The sequence below is a fragment of the Stegostoma tigrinum genome, chromosome 9 (genome assembly GCF_030684315.1).
Source record: "Stegostoma tigrinum isolate sSteTig4 chromosome 9, sSteTig4.hap1, whole genome shotgun sequence".
Lineage (NCBI taxonomy): Eukaryota > Metazoa > Chordata > Chondrichthyes > Orectolobiformes > Stegostomatidae > Stegostoma > Stegostoma tigrinum.
The window spans coordinates 25,547,382-25,570,166 of NC_081362.1; the positions used below are offsets into that span (position 1 = coordinate 25,547,382).

Here is a 22,785-nt window from a genome sequence, read left to right on the forward strand (position 1 = left end):
CAGCAGCAGTCAAAGGGAATGTCAGGGCTAGCAGGAGTAAGTGGGGATGAAGGGGCCAGCTGGAAAGGAGGTTTGAGTTCCTGGGGTTCAAATCAGTGAAGGAAGAAGGGAAGTTGTCAGATCCCGGGGTCTCTGTTCAGTGGTTCTGGATCAGTTCTGAAGAAGGGTCACTGGAGCAAACACTAACTCTGCTTTCTCTTTGCAGATGCCATCAGAACTGCTGAGTTTCTCTTGCAATTTCTGCTTTCTTTTCTGATTTCCAGTATCTGCAGTTCTTTCACTTTTTTAAAACAAATATACATATCTGATAGTTAAGAAGTAACAACCTGATGCAAATTAAATACAAACTAAAATAGTTTGAAACACTGTTTTTGATTTCAGGCCAGCAGTCCTCACTGACAAAGTGGCATTAATCTGTTTGCCAACACAGCACTATATATTACCACATGGAACTGATTGTTATGTTTCAGGCTGGGGTGAAACTCAAGGTACACATTAACACAAATGTCTATCAAAGTAAAGTAACATGTCCTTAATTGTTTGCTTTCTTCATTCCTCTTTTCTCCTCTAATTTGCCTCCACACTCAGCCATTCTTTTCCAAAAGCTTTGATTTCAAGATTGCTCACTGGTCCTTGAATGCTGATAACATGGTCATCTGGTATGAGCCAGATCCATTCCCCTACCAGCACATAACCTCCCCATTGACAAGGTCTCTACTGTGCACCCCCAATACGGCACAGGGAAATTGGCCCCTGGTTACAACTTTATTGGAAATCAGAGGAGGTTTGACCCCAATGTGGGGGCCCAGCTGTATGTGGACATGGCCCTGGCACTAGTGAATTAAAATGCCATGAGTTAATATCCTTATCACCTTGAGGATACCTCGGCAGAGTCAAAGAATAAGGGGTAACCTCTGACAAAGTCGTCTGGAATGTAAACCAAAGCAAACTGATGTCTAAAGATGTCAAATTCCTGGCAGCTCCTGCAACCAAGCCAATGCCACGGATGATGTTTTGCATTCCTTTGGCCTTAACTGGGGTGGTTGAGAAGGGCACCTAACATTCAAGCAGCCCAGGTGACTGTAGAGTTTGCCCAGGCTTTCATTCTGGAGAGGACACTTTGGTTTTGCTGCAGCATGATTATACATGGGAGACAGCAATTATGAGTGATAGAGCTTGATTGGCATATAGAATGGTTGCTACAGGCTGCCTCTAATGATGGGAGGGTTCCACTGGGCAGCCACTGTTCACCTTAAGTTGTACAGCCACTGTTTTTGATCTACCATGGCCACATTCATGAAGGTTGGAGTCACTACTCAACAAATGGATGGAATCCAGTGCACCTGGCAAACAAATCAGAAGAGAGGAGATGCAAACACTTTGATTTGCAAACGGGAACAGCAGGACTATGTGCACAACATTGAGAGATATTTTCCTAATCAGTTTGTACACAGATGGTGTCCTACACCTCTGGAGTAGGTGGGACTTGAACCTGGGCCTCTTGGCTCAGAGGTAGGGACACTACAACTGGATCATAAGCTCCTTTGAGAGATGGCTTGCTGTTAGTTGATACATGTTAGCTCTGATCATTGTGGAACTTGAATGGCTAAACAAATAGTCATTATAGGACTATAGAGTATGGCTGAAGATAGAGGCATGCTATTGAAGTGTTTCATCTTGTAATCATCAGGACTGAGGTAACATTTCAAAGATAACAACAACTGCACGAGAAAATGGAGGCTGCTTGGTTGAACCAAAATCGTTATCCTTAAAGAGGTGATTAAAGAGATGCTGAAGAGCATCCATACAAACCTATGAACAATTGAAACCAGTCTCAGGAAGGCGAGAGCAATGCCAAACATGAACAATGCCCTTTAAGATTGTGCCAGCTTGTGAACATCCATCTAAGCAAGCTAAAGAAACACTCAAGGTTTTCAAAGGCAAATTTTGGGTTAAGTTTGGAAAAGACCATTTCAATTTCACTGGCTTCAACTATCCTGTCACTGTTGTCTGCTGTTCACACTTTTTAAAAAAATTTGGTTTGTAGATTGTTGAGCACCACTGGTTAGCCTAGCATTTATTGCCCATACCTAAATGCTCTCAAGAAGGTAGTGATGAACTGTCTTCCTAAATTGCAGAAGTCTTTGAGGTGTAGAGATACACATGCGCTGCTAGGGAGTTCCTCGATTTTAGCCCTGTGACAGTGAAGAAACAGCAATTTAGTTTCAAGTCAGGATGGTGGGAAACACTTAGGTGATGATGTGCAATGCATCTGCTGTTCTTGTCCTTCTAGGTGGTAGAAGTTGCGAGATTGTAAAGTGCTGGTGGAAGATTCTTGTCGGGTTACTGCAGTGCACTTTGTAGATGGTACATATTGCTATTACTTAGCATTGGTGGTAAAAGTAGTGGATGCGGTGCCAATTAAATGAGATGGTTTGTGCAGATGGTGTAAATCTTCCTTAGTGTTGATACAGCTGCATTCATTCTAACATATGGAGAATATTACATTACACTTCTGACCCATGGACAGACATTGAGTAGACAGAAGGTGAATTACTCATCACAGAATTCCTAGCCTCTGATTTGCTTTTTGGTATATAGAATCCTTACAGTATGGAAACAGACATTTTGGTCCAACAAGTCCACACCAACCCTCAGAGCATCCCACCCAGACCCATCCCCCTATAACCCACCTAATCTACACATCCCTGGATACTAAGGCAATTTAGCAAGGCCAATCCACCTAGCCTGCACAACATTGGACTGCAGGAGGAAACCGAAGCACCCAGAGTAAACCCACACAGACATGGGGAGAACGCACAAACTCCACAAAGACAGTCACTTGAGGGTGGGATCGAACCCGGGTCCCTAGACTTGTGAAGCAGCAGAGCTAACCACTGAGCCATTGGCTGCACTTTGTACTCATAGTGTTTATACGGCTGATCCAGTTGTTTCTGATCATAGTAACCCCCACAGTGATCATAAAAGGTCTTTCAGCACTGGTAATTCTATTGAATGTCAAGGGGCAATAGTTAAATTCTCTCTTGTTGGACATAGTCATTACCTGGCGCTTGTGTGGCACAAGAGCTACTTGCCATTTATATTAGTGCATAATGCAGTGCCAGAAATGTCAACTGCTTAAAAAAAAATGTAAACTCACGAGCTTTCTCTTTCAAAATAAAATGTACTTGTACTTTCCTGAATTTATATTCCATTTGCCTACAAAATTAAACTTCTTAATCTAAAATATTAAAAATGTACATATAAATATTTTGACTGCTGGTATGAATTAATGTCTCACACCTGTGGAATAGTTAATTGTAATGAATTCCTAAATGTTTTGTACTCATTACATTTTAACATTCGTGAGAATAAGGCTAGGTTTCGGTTCTGGAGTTTTTTTTTATCCACTTGCATTCTGCCTGTAATATTCCTATTGCCAAGTGTACAGTCAGTGTGTTCATTAAAGGAAAGAACTTGCATTTTTAAATTGCTATTTGCAGGTCATTGCAAAAATAGTCTGTCAATGCTGCAGGTTAGAATCTGCTGAGCTCCTGTATTCAAATGGACCTAACATTAGAAGGCAGCAAGGATCAGAATCACATATTTGTGGAGAGTGGATATAGTGGTGTCCCAATGAAGGAGGGGCAAGGAATGAGCGGAACATCCCAAATCGTTAACTCTGCCTTTTCCTGCTTGTGTAAATTTGAGCGTTTTCATGAGATGTGAAATAACAACAGCCCTTATGAAACAGAAATCCAATTTTCATAATTCCACTATTGATAGCTGTGCCTACAGTTGCCTAGATTTTAAGCTTGAGAAATTGATACTCCACAACCTATCTCTCTTCCTTAAACCTAATTCATTAACCAAGGTTGGTTACCTACTCTAATATCCATTATGTGCAATGGTGTCCAATTTTATTTGGTAATGTTCCCATAATGCATTTTGGAGTGTTTTACAATGTTAAAGGTGTTGTATGAATACAGATAGTTGTTGATTTCTGGATTTCTTTTTCATTTGTCCCATTTGGTTTTAGGAAGAGGACATGAAGGGGTTTTAAAAGAAGCAGGTTTTTCGGTGATAGAAAATAACATTTGCAATCGGCCTGAACATTTGAATGGAAGAGTGAAAATCAGTGAACTATGTACAGGAAATATTGAAGGTGGTGTTGGCAATTGTCAGGTATGTGATTATTCAGTTGGATATAAAGTATTCAATAGCCTAAAGTTAGTGAATGGGAAGATCAGCCTCATAATGAGAGATTAACATGCAATTGAGGGAGACAATTAGTCTGCCTTAATATTCAAGTTCAGTCTTCATAGTTTCATTATTATCTTTCGACCTGTACCTCTGCAATTGAAACATCAGAACAAAAAGACAGGAGGAGACCATTTCATCTCTTGAACCTGTTAATCCATGAGTCAGTTTGCAGAAAGTGAGGAAAATTTCCGGTTTGACATGCCCTGGGAGAAAGTGTGAGGAAAAAAGGAATTTTTCACTTTTTGGGGCAGGTGCTAACAGGATACAGGCCACTGACTCAAAGTTCAGAGACAGCCGATTGCAATAGTGGACTGTTTAAAATCCCCAACTCGGTGCTATGACACTTCATTCCAGTTAGTTTAAAACAGGATTTTCACATCCCCTCAGCTCCACCCACTGCCCATGCACCATATACTATTTTCAACAGGGCCATAGAACATCAATCATCCAGATATTTTGAAATTTCAGTAACTAAGAACATCACACATTTGTAAGCTCTTCACATTGCATATATTAAGATTGTGAATTTTTTCAGAGATCAGACAGAATCTCTGGTATTTCAACAGAATAATGAGTGTATAGTCTCAGGCAAGCCCCATCATATATTCTTGGTTAAGAGGTCAAGGATTCATTACTCTGCTGAGCCATCAGTGCCTGTTTCACCAATGGCTCTATCTTTTATTCCCTATTTTGCCCAATCAACCTGCTCAGAGATGTTATTGCGCACCCCTGGAGCAGTTGGGACTTGAACCTGGGCCTCCTAGTCTAGGGGTAGGAACACTACCACTGCACCACAAGAGCCCTCACAATGTTCCAGATTTTTCAAATCACCCTGTTTACAAATGTTATTACACAACTCTGGAGCAAGTGGGACTTGAATTTGGGCCTCCTACACCACAAGAGAGCCAATTCTGGACGTTATGACATTAATTTCTGTTTGCAAATGGGCTGTTTCATTTCTCACACTTGGTTTTCATATATTTTTCCTCTTCAGCCTGTTCAGAGATGTTAATACATACCTCTGGAGAATGTGGAACTTGAATCTAGGCCTCCCAATCCAGGGGTAGAGACATTACCATTGTGCCACAAGATCCCCACAATGTCTAATTATAAAAGGTTAAGAGGTTTCATATACTTGCAGTTTCAGTTATTGAACTTTTAAAGATTTGGATGATTGACATTGCTACAGCCCTATAATAGCAAGGAGTTATTTCTTAACATAGTGGAAAATTTTCAATGAATTATTATCTTTTAAACCATCACTTATTATGCATTACTGCCTTACTGTTACATTATGCAGTTCACTGCTGGGTAATTGGACCATAGTCTGGCATGTGGGAAGTCAAGGTTGCATACAATACCAAGGGGCTGGATGGCATAGCTTTGCATGGGGTCACAGGGAATACCATTTGAACTTAATGTTGGGTGTAAGCTCATGGTCTGAATGACCCCACACCCTTAACAGACCCTTGTGTAAATCAAAAACCCTGAGAATGGTGTTGGGAATATTGGAATTGTAACTCAACTGCTATCTTAACTTGGTGAAAATCCAGGTCTACACTGTGACAGTTTTATTTTAAATCTCTGAGTTGAAAGATGTTAGGTAGTTACAAAAACCCAGACTCTTTCACTACTATTTATTAGTGAAGGAAATCTGTTGGTCTTATCCTGTCTGGCCTTTATATGACTCTAGGTTTGTCTCTTACATAAAGTAGATTATTAAGCCACTGAGATGTATCAAATTGACAATGGTTCAATATGAGGATCCTTCTCAGGGCAACTAAGTCAAGCAATAAAATCTCTCTTCCTGAAAAAAAATTAAAAGGAACTGGGTATTTCTGAAGAAAGACACATTTGTCAAAATTTTTCATGTTGTACTCATCAGGACAATTCACAAGAATATCAAGTCAAGGGGAAACCAAATATTTATAATGCAGGAAGATAGTGTCGATTGGTTAGAAAGTGAAATTTGATTGCTAGAGGTATTGCCATGGAGAATGCATCAGTTTATAATTATTGGCAGGTATCTGCAAAACTTTGTTTAAATGTCAAACGAGGCAGATTGATTCTCACTGAAAAATGAACCAATGAATGGCTGTCATCTTATTATGGTGAGTTGAAATAGTGGCATTTCTGTCAAGAACAGTAGCCTGTGTTTCAATAAATGCAATTTCCAGTACACAGTGTTGTACCACACCCCGAAACTGACTGATAATCCTAAATTGGTTTCTGGCATAATTCTTTGCATAAATTTTTTTCAGAATTGCTCAAGTTCTGTACTACTAAATAACTTATTTGTAATTAAAGTAAGTACTTAGCTGTTCACTTAAATTTCGATTTAACTCCAAAAAAACTGACCTCAAAGTTACAGTACTCAAATGCCTGTCAACAATTTATCTGATATGAATGCTCTCTAATGGGCTCAAACCAAGTTTGTTTTATTATTATCAGTTGATTCCTTGACTATGCTCTCTTTTTAAGGGTGACACCGGAGGCCCTTTGGTATGTCCAAATTCCAGAGGCAAGTATATTCTCCAAGGAATAAGGTCTTGGGGTCTTGGTTGTGCAAATCGAATGAAGCCAGGTGTTTATGTCCGTGTTTCATCTTTTGTTGACTGGATTGAAAACACCATAAGGCATCGTTAACAAAGATATAACTCAGCACAATAATCAAATGTTTCCTGTCATTCAGAATGTAAAATTCCATATGAGAATTATTAAATTCTTTTGCTGTTACAGATGTGGCTTTGATTTAATTTGGAGAACTTTGAAACAGTTGATGACACAACATTATGGCTGGTCACTCTGAGAGGCAGGATACCTTTTCTTATTTTGCACAGAGGTTCACAGATTCATGTACTTAAATGAGGCGAGATTTCAAAGGCAGCTGAATTGTAGTGTGAACTGTGGATGTGAAGCTGACTACAGCCCAGGTCATCAAAACATGATACTGCCAAGGTTAGCGACACTGCAGTGCTGCCTAGAGAAATATTTCTCCCAGGTTCACTGAAACCACTGGAGGCAGGACAGAATTCTAGAGCAGTTTGATCTACCTATCCGTGCATTCAGATTTTGACCATCTACTGGGGAGAAGAATGTTACACAGATAGGTCCATAGCCACATTGACTGACTATACCACAGGTAGGAAAACTCCAGTGAATTGAGGAAGCCATTGGATTTAGACAAGGAGAGTTCAAAATGGGCAGGTGGGCAACCTCATAGTCACAAAAAACAGCATACAGCTCAAAGTATATACTATCAGAGGTACAGCTGCATTGAGGTGTCTGAGTGCTGAAGTCCTCGAACACTTATCAATAATGCCCTTACTGGCATAACATTCACAAAAGAAGAGGAAAACAACAACAAACTGCCATTCCTAGATGTCACAGTAGAGCGAACAGCCAATGGGAACTTCAAACCAGCATCTACAGGAAAGCAACACATACGGACCAAATGCTGAACTACAGAAGCAACCATCCCAACACCAAGGGTCTACGCCCGAAACATCAGCCTTTGTGCTCCTGAGATGCTGCTTGGCCTGTTGTGTTCATCCAGCTCCACACTTTGTTACCCACAATCTAAGCTGCATTAGAACATTATTTCAATGAGCCACCACGCACTGCAGCACAGAGGAACTATGAAGAGCAGAAGAAAATCACCTATACAGCATATTCAAAAAGAACAGGTACCCAATGAACACAGTCTGCCGATTTCTCAGCAACTAACCCAAACAAACAGACAAAACGTGCCCAGAAACCATAACCACTCTCCCCTACATCAAAGACATCTCAGAAATGACCGCCAGACTATTCAGACCTCTTGGCATCATGGTAGCCCACAAACCCACCAACTCACTAAAACAGCAGCTAATGAACTTAAAAGACCCTATAGAGACAACAAGCAAAACAAATGTCATTTATAAAATACCTTGCAAGAACTGTGACAAATAGGCAGAAAGCTAGCCACCAGGATACGTGAACATCAACTAGCCACTAAAAGACATGACCCACTATCACTAGTATCATTACATACAGATGAGGAAAGACACCACTTTGGGGCAACACATCCATCCTAGGACAAGCCAAACAGAGACACGCACGAGAATTCCTAGAAGCATGGCATTCCAATCAGAACTCCATCAACAAACACATTGATTTGGAGCCCATCTACAACCCTCTGAGGAAAAGAACAGGAAATGACATCACCAACGAAGGAAATGACATCAACACAGGAAATGACATCACCAACCCAAGGAAACCTAACCACATAAATAGAAAGCGGGACATAACACCAGTGCTTCACTGGAGGCTCGCTGATGATGTTACTTAGAATGGTGACGAAATGTCTGAAAATGAACCTTCAAGCTCAATGAGCAAACTTACATCCAGAACCTCAACCTGAGCTACAAATCTTCTCAAAACTCCTCAAACACTATCTCTTCAAGGAAATGGTAAAGGCGTTGTGCCGTATCGTTCCACAACTGGTCAACTGAAGTACAAGGAGAAATAAATGAGGTTATTTTTTGAATGTCAAAACATTTAACTGTTGCAATATAATAAATGCCCTTGTGATTAAGAAATTATCACACAGTGAAGCCTCAAGTGCTGGTCTAAGTTTTAGATGTTTACTTATAGTTGTTTCTATAGAGGTGCTGTCCTGGTGCATAGAGGTGATATATGGGCAGACTGTAAACTTTCCTGTTCAGATGCATTTGGTGGAAGTGGCGCTACATTGTCTGGGTGCTTCAGATCTGGTAAAACCCAGCATATCTCGGGATATCCATATCTGAATAAGGACTATTTTGTTCACCAGACCAGCTTTGGTATTAGCATGAACCCTCAATGGCAAAAACCATGCACACCCATGCTAGCAAAATTACATCATTCAAGACATGAATGGATTTCTCCATCATTTCCACACAAACTGCAATACCTTTGGTAACTTTTATAGATGCTCACACGTTTCATACTACTACTGAATCATCTGTCCTTTGCTGATGACTCCTCATGCTCAACATCTGAATGAAGTGATGCTTCACTTCGAGGTAATGTGGCCACAGTTGCCTCTCGCTGTGTGTTATCTCATTCTGTGTGACTGTCCGGTTCTCATGAGATTGTGCAACCCATTCCACACAAGCAACAAAGGCAACTACTGGCAGTGCATCTGTGTTGGGTGAAGAGTGCACCCAAATAAAATGACACAGTATCCTGACATTGCAGTGGAACCTCTCAGCTTTCAAACATAGAGTCGCCTCATTCTATTCCTCATCTGCTGTTGCACTGGCTGGCAAGTCTTTTTGCCTGGCTGAATGCTGCAGTTGTACCTTTAAAAATGGCGTGTCATAACAGGCTGCCAGCTCTGTATTTCCCTTGACATCAAGTCATTCAGTAAAATTCAGGGCTGTATTACATTGTCAGAATTATGATAGTGACAATGTTGCTGATTTTGCTCAAAATTCAAAATTCCATACAAAAGTAAAGGCCTTCAGAGTGAGTAGTGAACACTGCAACATCTTCCAATAGGTTTAGGAAGAAATGCCTTCCTGGTATTGAAATAGGTCTTTGCAATTGTGATTTTCTACACAGAAAGAGAAACAATAGCAGCACATCTACGGTTTGCAATGGCAGCGCATCTATGATTCACATTGAATTTAAATAACTTTAAATTTCAATCAAGTGACTCGGGAATGTGTGAATACTATCACATGGATATTGTATATATGGTATTACAGTATAATAGGGAATCAATTGATTGAAGTGTTTGGTTTCTAGAAAATAAATACCACTTTACTTGGATAAGTACTTTAGATACATGACTAAGCATATAATTTCGTTCTCTCTTTCTATCGTTACTTTTACAAAATGGTAAATAAAGACATGGTTGTTCTAATATGAGATATTTTCTGAAGAGGGGTCCCAAACCAAAACATCAACTTTCCTACTCCTCTGATGCTGCCTGGCCTGCTGTGTTCCTTTAGCTCCACATTGTGTTATCTTGTTGTTCTAAAAAGATTGCTTTTATTTTCAACATGCAACATTCAATGTTTTTTTTATTATTCATAAATAGTCACTGATGCTGGTTAACAATTAGAGTCCTCCTTGAATCATAAAAAGCTTATAGTATTGAAGCAAGCCATACAGTAAGCCATCAAGTCAACATATGCATTTGCCCATGAAGGACATTTGGGTATTACTAAGATGAAATAAACAATCCCTGAAACCTAGTGGAAATCTGAAGAAGGTCATTCCATCACATGATCATAAAGATTGTCAAACTACCTATGTATTATATAGACTCTCAGACTTTTTTGTTTTCTGTTTTTGTGTAAAAAGTCAGACAGCGACCCTAATATGTGATTTTTTTCTTGAGATACTATCTTTGTGGGAAAAAGGGATGTGTATTATCACTCTAAGGGCTGAGTATGCTAATGAACCAGAGATACGGCGATCAGCAGCCCATGAAGAGTCTAGATTAATGCATGCAAATGTAAGAGTATGCAGCTGTGTTTCAATTTAACTACAAGTACTGTGTTACTGTAACTAATCTGTCTGATGAGCAAACCTATATTAGATTTTCAAACTTAATTTACCTGATTAACAGGTCCTGCGAGAAAGTGGTAACTTTGTGTGAGGAGGGCAACATGACAGCTCCCAATGACTTTATTCAGCCTTGAGTTTCATTAGTCATTCCTTTGAAGACGGTTGTATTTTTCTGCATTTTGCTGGACACCACTCTTTAAAAATGTCCACATCTTATTCCAGACTGCTGCTTTATGATATTGTTGCCCATTCTATTTTCTTAAGTTCTATTCTCAGCGCCACTAATTTTTTTTTGGCAATCTATTAAACTGTCTTCATCATACTTATGTCCTTCTCTATCGTGAGCTTCAAGTAAACTGTATAGTGGTTACAATTGAAAAGATGAACCCTTACTTTGAGAGATAATGGGAACTGCAGATGCTGGAGAATTCCAAGATAATAAAATGTGAGGCTGGATGAACACAGCAGGCCAAGCAGCATCTCAGGAGCACAAAAGCTGACGTTTCGGGCCTAGACCCTTCATCAGAGAGGGGGATGGGGAGAGGGAACTGGAATAAATAGGGAGAGAGGGGGAGGCGGACCAAAGATGGAGAGTAAAGAAGATAGGTGGAGAGAGTATAGGTGGGGAGGTAGGGAGGGGATAGGTCAGTCCAGGGAAGACGGACAGGTCAAGGAGGTGGGATGAGGTTAGTAGGTAGATGGGGGTGCGGCTTGGGGTGGGAGGAAGGGATGGGTGAGAGGGAGAACCGGTTAGGGAGGCAGAGACAGGTTGGACTGGTTTTGGGATGCAGTGGGTGGGGGGGAAGAGCTGGGCTGGTTGTGTGGTGCAGTGGGGGGAGGAGACGAACTGGGCTGGTTTAGGGATGCAGTAGGGGAAGGGGAGATTTTGAAACTGGTGAAGTCCACATTGATACCATTAGGCTGCAGGGTTCCCAGGCAGAATATGAGTTGCTGTTCCTACAACCTTCGGGTGGCATCATTGTGGCAGCGTAGGAGGCCCATGATGGACATGTCATCTAGAGAATGGGAGGGTGAGTGGAAATGGTTTGTGACTGGGAGGTGCAGTTGTTTGTTGCGAGCTGAGCGGAGGTGTTCTGCAAAGCGGTCTCCAAGCCTCCACTTGGTTTCCCCAATGTAGAGGAAGCCGCACCGGGTACAATGGATGCAGTATACCACATTGGCAGATGTGCAGGTGAACCTCTACTTAATGTGGAATGTCATCTTGGGGCCTGGGATAGGGGTGAGGGAGGAGGTGTGGGGGCAAGTGTAGCATTTCCTGCGGTTGCAGGGGAAAGTGCCGGGTGTGGTGGGGTTGGAGGGCAGTGTGGAGCGAACAAGGGAGTCACGGAGAGAGTGGTCTCTCCGGAAAGCAGACAGGGGTGGGGATGGAAAAATGTCTTGGGTGGTGGGGTCGGATTGTAAATGGCGAAAGTGTCGGAGGATGATGCGTTGTATCCGGAGGTTGGTAGGGTGGTGTGTGAGAACGAGGGGGATCCTCTTAGGGCGGTTGTGGCGGGGGCGGGGTGTGAGGGATGTGTTGCGGGAAATACGGGAGAGGCGGTCAAGGGCGTTCTCGATCACTGTGGGAGGAAAGTTGCGGTCCTGAAAGAACTTGGACATCTGGGATGTGCGGGAGTGGAATGTCTTATCTGCTCCCACGATAAGACATTCCACTCCCGCACATCCCAGATGTCCAAGTTCTTTCAGGACCGCAACTTTCCCCCCACAGTGATCGAGAACGCCCTTGACCGCCTCTCCCGTATTTCCCGCAACACATCCCTCACACCCCGCCCCCGCCACAACCGCCCTAAGAGGATCCCCCTCGTTCTCACACACCACCCTACCAACCTCCGGATACAACGCATCATCCTCCGACACTTTCGCCATTTACAATCCGACCCCACCACCCAAGACATTTTTCCATCCCCACCCCTGTCTGCTTTCCGGAGAGACCACTCTCTCCGTGACTCCCTTGTTCGCTCCACACTGCCCTCCAACCCCACCACACCCGGCACTTTCCCCTGCAACCGCAGGAAATGCTACACTTGCCCCCACACCTCCTCCCTCACCCCTATCCCAGGCCCCAAGATGACATTCCACATTAAGTAGAGGTTCACCTGCACATCTGCCAATGTGGTATACTGCATCCATTGTACCCGGTGCGGCTTCCTCTACATTGGGGAAACCAAGTGGAGGCTTGGAGACCGCTTTGCAGAACACCTCCGCTCAGCTCGCAACAAACAACTGCACCTCCCAGTCACAAACCATTTCCACTCACCCTCCCATTCTCTTGATGACATGTCCATCATGGGCCTCCTGCACTGCCGCAATGATGCCACCCGAAGGTTGTAGGAACAGCAACTCATATTCCGCCTGGGAACCCTGCAGCCTAATGGTATCAATGTGGACTTCACCAGTTTCAAAATCTCCCCTTCCCCTACTGCATCCCTAAACCAGCCCAGTTCGTCTCCTCCCCCCACTGCACCACACAACCAGCCCAGCTCTTCCCCTCCACCCACTGCATCCCAAAACCAGTCCAACCTGTCTCTGCCTCCCTAACCGGTTCTCCCTCTCACCCATCCCTTCCTCCCACCCCAAGCCGCACCCCCATCTACCTACTAACCTCATCCCACCTCCTTGACCTGTCCGTCTTCCCTGGACTGACCTATCCCCTCCCTACCTCCCCACCTATACTCTCTCCACCTATCTTCTTTACTCTCCATCTTCGGTCCGCCTCCCCCTCTCTCCCTATTTATTCCAGTTCCCTCTCCCCATCCCCCTCTCTGATGAAGGGTCTAGGCCCGAAACGTCAGCTTTTGTGCTCCTGAGATGCTGCTTGGCCTGCTGTGTTCATCCAGCCTCACATTTTATTAACCCTTACTTTGACTTCAGTTATTCATGCTGCTTCATTCTCCGGTAATAAATCCAAATGGTAAATCTTCCTCTTTTAGGATTTTAACACCACTGGACGTCATCATACTTTTTTTTTGCGTACTCTGAGTTCTATTGCCATATCTTACCAAACTCACCTAACGAATTATCTACCATGCCCAATGGTAAATCTTATGTCTGACCTTTCCACACCTTACATGTGCCATTCCCACAACAACTTGCCATTTAGTGGCTATCTGCAAAGGTAATTGCACTCCCTCCATAGCCAGAACATCCTTCTGCAGATAAGGAGACCAAAATGGCACACAATATTTTGGTTGTCTGACCAGAAACAAAACTAATGCCGTGAAAATGAACCCCTTTCCAAATCAGCCCTCTAGCCAGATCTTGTAATGCCTGCTCCTATAAAAAAATGCACATGGCTTAGGCAATATTCCAGAAATAATTACAAGATCTTGCTCTTTAATGTAGAGTTTAACACTTAACATTTTTCCATCTTCTACCTATGTTTCCAATATAGATCACAGCAACTGGATTTACCTTCTTTGTATCTAAGTTAATCTCCAGCCACCGGGAGATATTCCTGCCCCTTCCACTGTTGGGCAACACACCTTCAAATATCTTATTCTTATCTGCAGATAATGCAATTCACCATCTTCAATACAGAGTCCTCCAATTCAATCACACTTCGGTTCTACTCAGCTTCCACCCCCTTACACCACCAGCCACAGCAACCTTCTGAGCCATTGCGACTGCATTGTGATATTCTCTCTGCAGTCTTTCTCTTTGCTGTCACATTAGAGGGTACGATGCATGTGTTAGACAGGGCCAGTACATCTGGGATCATTTTCTCACTCTCTCCTAAATTCCTGCTACCCAGCTAGTTACCTATCAGTCACTATGCTGAACTGGCATTTTTGCAGGAGTGTAATCATATTCTTGATAAAATTGTTCAGAAAACACACACCTCCCTTATGCATATAAGTCCCTCCAACTCATACTTCAGCTCAATAATTCTGTACCATCGAGATTCAAGTTGGAGATATCTCCCACAGACATGTTTGCTCAGGTCAGTCTCACTACCAAAAAATTTGTAATATATTCTGCAGTCCAGATTCAAAATGCATATCTCAATGTCACCATGCTTTGTTACACATTCAATAAATGTATTTCTTTAATTATTTGTAGAAATATCAATTACAGTGAATTTGAATGAGTTATATTGATTCATTCACGGGATGTGGACTTCACTAGTTGGCACTACAATCAATCTTTAATTGCCCTTGGTAATCTGTTTTAGAGTCATAGATCTGCACTGCATGGAAACAGATGCTAAAGGTCCAACTCATCCATACCGACCAGATATCCTAAACTAATCTAGTTCCATTTGCCAGCATTTGGCCCATATTCCTCTAAATACTTCCTATTCATATACCCATTCTTTTAAATGTTCTAATTGTACAAGCCTCCACCAATTCCTCTGGCAACTCATTCCACAACCATGCTATCCTCTGCGTAAAAAAGTTGCCCCTTACTTCTCTTGTAAATCTCTCCCCTCTCACCTTAGACATGTGCCCTCTAGCTTTGGACTTTTATTTTGGACCCATCCCAGGGAAAAGATCTTGGCTATTCATGCCCCTCATGATTTTATACACCTCTGTAAGGCAATCTCTCAGCCTCAGACACTCCAGGGAAAATAGGCCCAACCTATTCACCCTCTCCCTTTGGCTCAAACCCTCCAATTCTAGCAACATCCTTGTAAATCTTTTCTGAACCCTTTCAAGTTTCACAACATCTTTCCTGCAACAGGGAAGCTAGCACTGCATGCAGTATTCCAAAAGTGGCCTAACCAATGTCCAGTGCAACACAACATGACCTCCCAATTCCTATACTCAATGCACTGACCAACAAAGGCAAACATCCCAAACGCCATCTTCACTCTCCTGTCTACCTGCGACTCCACTGTCAAAGAACTATGAACCTGCACTACAAGGTCTCTTTGTTCAGCAACACTTCCCAGGACCTTACCATTAATTGTAAAAGTCCTTTGCTGATTTGCCTTTACAAATGCACCTGAGGGAGAAGTGGGGCAGATGTGCTCAGATGCCATCTTCTGCCTGGCAGAGGCCAGATTGAGCTCGTACCGGTACAATACATGCACAGAATGAAAAGACATGCTCTCACCTACAGCCACTCCACTGCTTTAGTGGCATCCAAGGATGCTGCTCTCTTCAAAAAGTATTGTCACCAAATGTGAATTTCTCTTGACCCAGCTACTAAACCAATGCCATGGTGCCTTTAAAGGAGTGGTCGTGACAAACCTCTGGTTCACAGCCAAACACCCTCCTGGCAGATGCCTTATTGGGCTTGGAACCCTCTTTCCCAATTCCAATTGTCTGCTTCTCCACCAGGTGAATGATAGCCAATGATTTGCGAGGTTGAAATATTGGGCCAGGAGCAAGCTAATTGTGCATTTCATGTGCTATCTCCATCTCCCCAACTGGAAGTCAGCCCAATGTCAACCAATTCCAACCCAATTTCATAACAAGTTCAATACTTTGATTTCAGTTCCACGAGTAGGAGTATGAGGTAGAAGTAGTAGAAGAAAAGTAGGGGACGGTAGACAATCACTTTCTGTCCAGGTTCCATGTGATCACATTCTTCATGAGAGTAATGGTATACTAGGGTTTATTAGCCACGGCATAGAGTTAAGAGCAAGGAGATTATGCTGGAAATGTATAAAACATTGATTAGATGACAACAAGAATATTCTATGCAGTTCTAGTTTGTATGTTATTTAAAAAGGAATATATTTTTCTTGGCTCCACAATTTTTAGTCTATCATTTCAGTCTGTCAGACAGCTATTGCTTAGGAATCTGAACCTCCATGACCGTAGGTTCGAGTGGCTGGCAGAGGCGAGGGCCATGGCTGTCAGGGATATGCTGGGAGGTGGGGGCCTGGGCTGGATGCTGCTGTGGGAATTGGCACACAGGGTGGTGGTAGATGTCTGGTTTGTGACCGTTGCTATCCAATGCCTTAAAATGGTGGTGCTCGGACCCGGCATTGCGCAACAATTGGAGGATGCTCAGGTGTGTGGTGGAATCCTGTCTGCACATACCCCCTGCTCGGACGGAATTTCACACTGGCCCCAGAATCTTGTACCTCTCCGGAAGCCTGTGCCCCACAGCCTGAACCACCTCTCGAATTTTTGTTACGTGTCTTTTAAAGAATTGAAATGGTGGGCTTTGTACAGACTGCTGCTGCACACCATTGATCTCTTCTCCTTCATCCATCGCCTGGACATGCCTTGGCGTGGAGGGGTCTCTATGTGGGGTCGCCCCTCTTTTGCTCGGGGATCTGTGGTAGAGGGTGTGGTAGGCAGCAGTCCTGCACACAGTCCTGAACAAGATTGTGGTTCACAGATTCCTGGCCCAATTTTTTGTTTTGTGGTGCCATGGAGTCCATGGACCATGTCTAGTTTCGATGTGGGCACTTGCACTCCTTGTCTGGTCATCTAAAGAACCTTCTTTTGTGTTTTTGGTTGCACTTCAGCTCTATGCTCCTGATCTTTGGGCACCCCATGTGGGGACAGCAGGTAGGTAAGAGGATCTGTGCGTGGGTCTCCTCCTAGGCCTGGCCAAGCTGGCCATTAATAGGTCCAGGCAGTGGGCGATGGAGGGGGTCATTACAGCCGACTACCTGCCGGCCCTTATTCTGTGGTTATGTTCAACCCTGTGTCACTGGAGAAGGAACATGCAGTGTCCACTAACACTCTCAATGCCTTCAGGGAGAGGTGGGTACCACAGGGAGTGGACTACTTTATTTCCCCCCAACACCCCCAACTCTATTTTGATTTGATCCGTACCCTCCCTTTCATTTTTTCTTTCACATAAGCATTGCCCCAAGGGTGCATATCACTGGTTTTTTGGCCACAAGGGTATTTTTCCTGGTGGTGGAAATGTTAATAAAGTTATTTGCACACCTGATGTTTTCACTGTGTCTTGCACCTACACTCACAGGCAACATGGGTGCTGGGGTAAATAAGCACTACAGCTGTATGGCAGCAGTGGGTGGGGTGGTAATAAAAAAATGAAGAGAGAAAAAAAATATAACCAGGAGATAAGATTCTCCTCAGTGGAGGACTGACTTCGAGCTGGCTGACCACAGTCAGTGTCCTGTGCAGGAGAAAGTCACTGCTGGACAAAAAAATACACAGGAGTGTCAGAGGTTCTGTTCCTTGTATTCATACATGGGATGAGGGTGTTGCTGGCCTCACGGCATTTATTGCCCATCCCTAATGGCCCAGAGGCCAGTTAAGAGTCAACCACATTGATGTGGGTCTAGAGTCACATGTAAGGCAGACCAGGTGAGGATGACAGTTTCCATCCCTAAAAGACATCAGTGAACGAGAGGGCTTTTCTGCAACCCCCCCACCCCGACAATCAGCAGTGGATTCACAGCCATCATTAGATTTATAATTCCAGATATTTATTGAATTCAAATTCTGCTGTCTGCCATAGCAGGAGTCGAACCTGGGTCCCCCGAACATTAGAGATAACAAGGTGTAGAACTGGATGAATACAGCAGGCCAAGCCGCACCATAAGAGCAGAAAGGCTGATGTTTCAGGCCTAGGCCCTTCATCAGAAATGGCTCCTATGATGCTGCTTGGCCTGCTGTGTTCATCCAGCTCTACACCTTGTTATCTCAGATTCTCCAGCATCTGCAGCTCCTATTATCTCTCCCCATTTGGGTTTCTGGATTAACAATCTAGCGATAATAACACTAGACCATTGTCTCCCACTTAGTGCTGCCTCTGCAGAAGCTGAATCCGTGTCAAGGATTTTCCATGAATAAATAACAGGTGACTTCATGACAGGATACTGGGCTCTGTGGAGTTATTTCAGTGGCAACAAGAGTGAGATGCACACTCCTGAAAATAATCCACTCATAACAGTCATGCCTTTTTTTTGCAAGGCTTGAATCATTCAATCCTGGTCTCAGGATATAGAAAGAATGTGTTATTTTTTCAGGGTAAATGACTTTGAGGCAGATGAAAAGCAATGAGTAATTTTCCTGACAGCTTGTGGACCTGCAGCTTTTTTTGTTATTAGGAACCTATCTTTCCCTGAGACACCAGATACTAGAACCTTTCAAGGGTTGAAGGATTTAGTTGAGGAATATTATGACCCCAAGCCTGCTCAAGTTATCAGTTTTACCCAACAGTTCAAGAATGAGTGGAATCCATGTCAGGATTTTTGACTAGGTTAAGGTGACTGGCAGAGGCCTATGACTTTGGTTGAACCCTTAATAAGATGCTGAGATACCATTTGGTAATTGGGATTAATGACATAACCATGCAAAAGTGCCTACTAGCTGAAGCCCAACTGGACTTCAAATAGGCACTACAACAGGCTTTACCATTGGAAAATATGGCCAATGGAGCATATGAGTTTCATGGTATTCCAATAGGAGTAGACACCCTCACCAGTCTGACTGAGCTTGAGGGATACACTTGAGTGAAGGCAATCGCATAGCCTCATTTAGGACATATCCTGAACAGAGGGACTCCGAGCTAGCTCACAGTAATATCCCAAAATAAAGCCAACCCTCAGCCAAATGGCTAAAATTTTGTCCAAGATCTGGACTGGTAAGCCATTGTAATTACTGCTGGTAGATGGATTTGAGACAGCAAGAGTCCCACTAGACCTTAAACCCAAAAAAAAGAGAACGCACTGGTATCCAGGAGAGTGAAAAGCCTGGAAAGTCCACCTGCATTTGGTTTGGAACCAGTAAATTGCTTAGCAACATCCAAATCAGAACTAGTCAAAATAAACACCTGGTTAAATGGCCATTCAGTTCTAATGGACAGTGTGGCTGTTTCAATGATTGCTGAAACAATCTTCAACAAAATTCACTCTGCACTCCAACACTTAAGTTTTTTCAAGACTGTGGCTAGACTGAGAACTTATACTGGGGAACCTTTACAGATGAAGGATGCAACTTTAGTACTGATTGCTTATGAGAAGCAGCTGGTTCAGGTTAACACTGATTGTAATAAAAGGCTTGTTCCGAAGCTTGATGAAGTGAGATTGCTTAAGAAAGATGCAACAAGATTGGCTCAGCTTTTTTTCAATTAGAAACTGGCTGCCTGAATGAAAACCTAATTAAAAACAAGGAAGTTTTTCAGGAAGGTCTTGGGTCTATCAAAGGATGACCAGGAAGAATTTCACAATTCTGCTAGGCGCAAAGAGTGTCATTTAAGTAAAGGCAGCAATCAAAAGACGAAAAAGTGAAGGAATCATCAAACCAGTCCAGTTTGAGGAATGGGCAGCACCAGTCACACTGTTAGTGAAACTCAATGTGTTGGTTTGCCTTTGTGGGGATTTTAAACAAATGGTAAACCATTTTTTTGCAACTGGATAAATACCCACAATTCCTCACATGGAAAATTTAAATGCAAAAAATGATAGGCGGTGGCGGTGGGGTTGCGCTGTCCTTCATGAAGCTGGACATGAGCCATGCATACGTGCAACTGCAGTTAGATGAGGATTTCCTGCAGTATGCTATAATTAATACCCATAAAGCTTTGTACCAACATATAAGATTGCCATCTGGGGTATCATCAGCCATTGCAATTTTTCAGCGGATGATGGAAAATATTTTACAAGATCCACCCCAGGTCGCCATTTATCTAGATGACATACTATGAACAGGGAAAATCAACTGGAGCACTTAGAGAACTTGGATATAGTCCTGAGACATCTTTCCCAGGTGGCTGTACACCCTAAAAGGGAAGAAATGTCTGTTCCAGGCACCCCATGTGACCTACTTGGGCTACAGACTTGACAGAACTGGATTATACCCAAACTGACAGGAAATCAGTCTCTGTGGAGTTATTTCAGCCATTCTATAAGAAAAAAAATTGATCTATTCACACAAACATTTATGCTCATTGCTCAGGACTTCATTTTTGGACACAAATGTTTCAAAGCGAAAAAAATCAAGAAATCTTTCTTCACATTTTCATATAAATGCCATTATACTAACTATATACTGACCTCTAGTGGCAATGGTTAATCTTGAACTAATTGGTGAAGATCAAGCCAGAAATAACTGATTGGGAATATGATGTGTTAATAAACTAAAGGTGGCTGAGAGATGATGTGAACTGAGTGCTTAAGTTTAAAGAAAATAAAATGTTCAGGAAAAGTTGTGAAGAGCACACAGATGTGGGATGGCAGAAATGATTGGGGATGGTGGTCGACGCGGACGGATTGGAGAAATGAGTCTGTTTCCACATTGTAAGGCTATGAATCTATGACATTATAGCATTGGAAAGAGATGCCCTTGAGGAGACAAGGAAGGAAGGAAATAATCCATTTGCTTAGAATTGAGAAGCAGAAAGAGATAAACTTCTGTTCGAGCAGAACAAACAGATAAATCAGTAACTGGTATTAATAGAAGCCTCACAATACTGATAAAACGTACAGTTTTAAGTATTGTATTATTTCATCATCATTGTAAAGTTTACTGGCAGTGCTAAGATACTTTCAGAGGTGTCGGCTTTATTAATTATAAGTTGATCAATTAGCAATTTTATTCAATAAACACCTACTAGAAATGATAAGACAGGTAACATGCTGTGAGTGGAGAATATGACAGCTTCAGGGTGCTGTGTGATCCAGGGCAAACACATTTGCAGTAAGTGCTCGTGGCTGGAGAAGTTAGAATATTAGAATATCTACAGTGCGGATACTGGCCCTTTGGCCCACCAAGTCCACACTGACCATTGGAACGTCCCACCCAGACCCATCCCCCTATAACCCTGAACACTACGGGAAATTTAGCATGGCCAATCCACCCAGCCTGCACATCTTTGGACTGCAGGAGCAGAGGAGCAGAGGAACCTGTGTGTATATGTGGGCAAATCAGCAAAGGTAGCAAGACAGGTGGAGACAACAGTAAATAAAGCATTCAGTATTCCTGGCTTCATTAATAGTGGCACAGAATACAAGAGCAAGGTGATATTGAACTTGCAGAAACTACTTGTTCAACTTCAGTTGGAGTATTGTGCACTGTTGTGACAGGCACATTATTGGAAAGATATATATGTATTAGAGAGAATGCAAAGCTGACTTACTAGAATGGTTCCAGGTATGAGAAACATCAGCTATGAAGATATGGTGAAGAAGTTGGGGCTGCACTTTCTGGACAGAAGAAGGCTAAGAGGAAATCTGATTTGAGCTTTTCAAAATCATGAGCAAGCTCAACAGGAAAGACAGAGTGAAGCTGTTTTCTCTTGTAAAAGAAGTAAGATCGAGAGAGCACAGGTTTTATGTGATGTGCAAACAAAACATGGGTGATCTGAGAGTGAACTTTTTCACACAGTGAGTTGTTAGGGTACGAATGCACTGTCTGAAAATATGGTGGAGGCAAGTTCAATTAAGACATTCAAAAGGGCATTGGATGTTTTCTATGGACAGTAATGGTGAGCAGGAATATTGGAAAATGGTTGGTATTAGATAATGGAGCTGGTGCAGGTGTTTTTGGCCAAATAGGCTCATTCTGCACTGTAATAATTCTGTGACCAACAGGCCCCAATGGTAACCACAATGTGAGATGGAATATATAAGAAAAAATATCGGGTGGTTCTAATAAAGGAACAATAATAATTATGGGAGCTTTTAAGTCTACATATCAATGGGAAAAATCAAATGGTAATAGTAACCTTAATTAGCATCAAATAGAATGCTTTTCAAATAGTTTCCCAGAACAGCATGTTTTGGAATCAACCTGCATATCTTTGGACTGTGGGAGGAAACCCGCATGGATACAGGGAGAATGTGAAATTCCACACAGTCACCTGAGAGTGTACTTAAAACTGGGTGAATGGCACTGTGAGGCAACAGTGCTAACCACTGAACCACTGAGCTGCCCCTAAATGACTAGATATTGTGTATTGTGATGAAATTAATTAATAACCTTAAAGTAAAGCTGCAACTATGTAGCAGTGAATATGGTTTAATTTCACATCCATTTTGAAAGAGAGGACAGCGGATGTGAGGACAAGTATTTTAAATAAGGGAAA

The 22,785-nt window shown here is 42.6% G+C and overlaps 1 protein-coding gene across 1 annotated transcript in view; it reads left to right on the forward strand.

The window, feature by feature from the left end:
• plg (plasminogen) overlaps window positions 1-22,785 on the forward strand; it is a 219,310-nt gene that overhangs the window by 76,356 nt on the left and 120,169 nt on the right. The window contains exons 15-17 of the mRNA XM_048536068.2: window positions 382-488; window positions 4,040-4,185; window positions 6,745-6,904. Of these exons, the coding sequence (XP_048392025.2) occupies window positions 382-488; window positions 4,040-4,185; window positions 6,745-6,904 (413 nt within the window). The remainder of the gene's footprint in view (window positions 1-381; window positions 489-4,039; window positions 4,186-6,744; window positions 6,905-22,785) is intronic.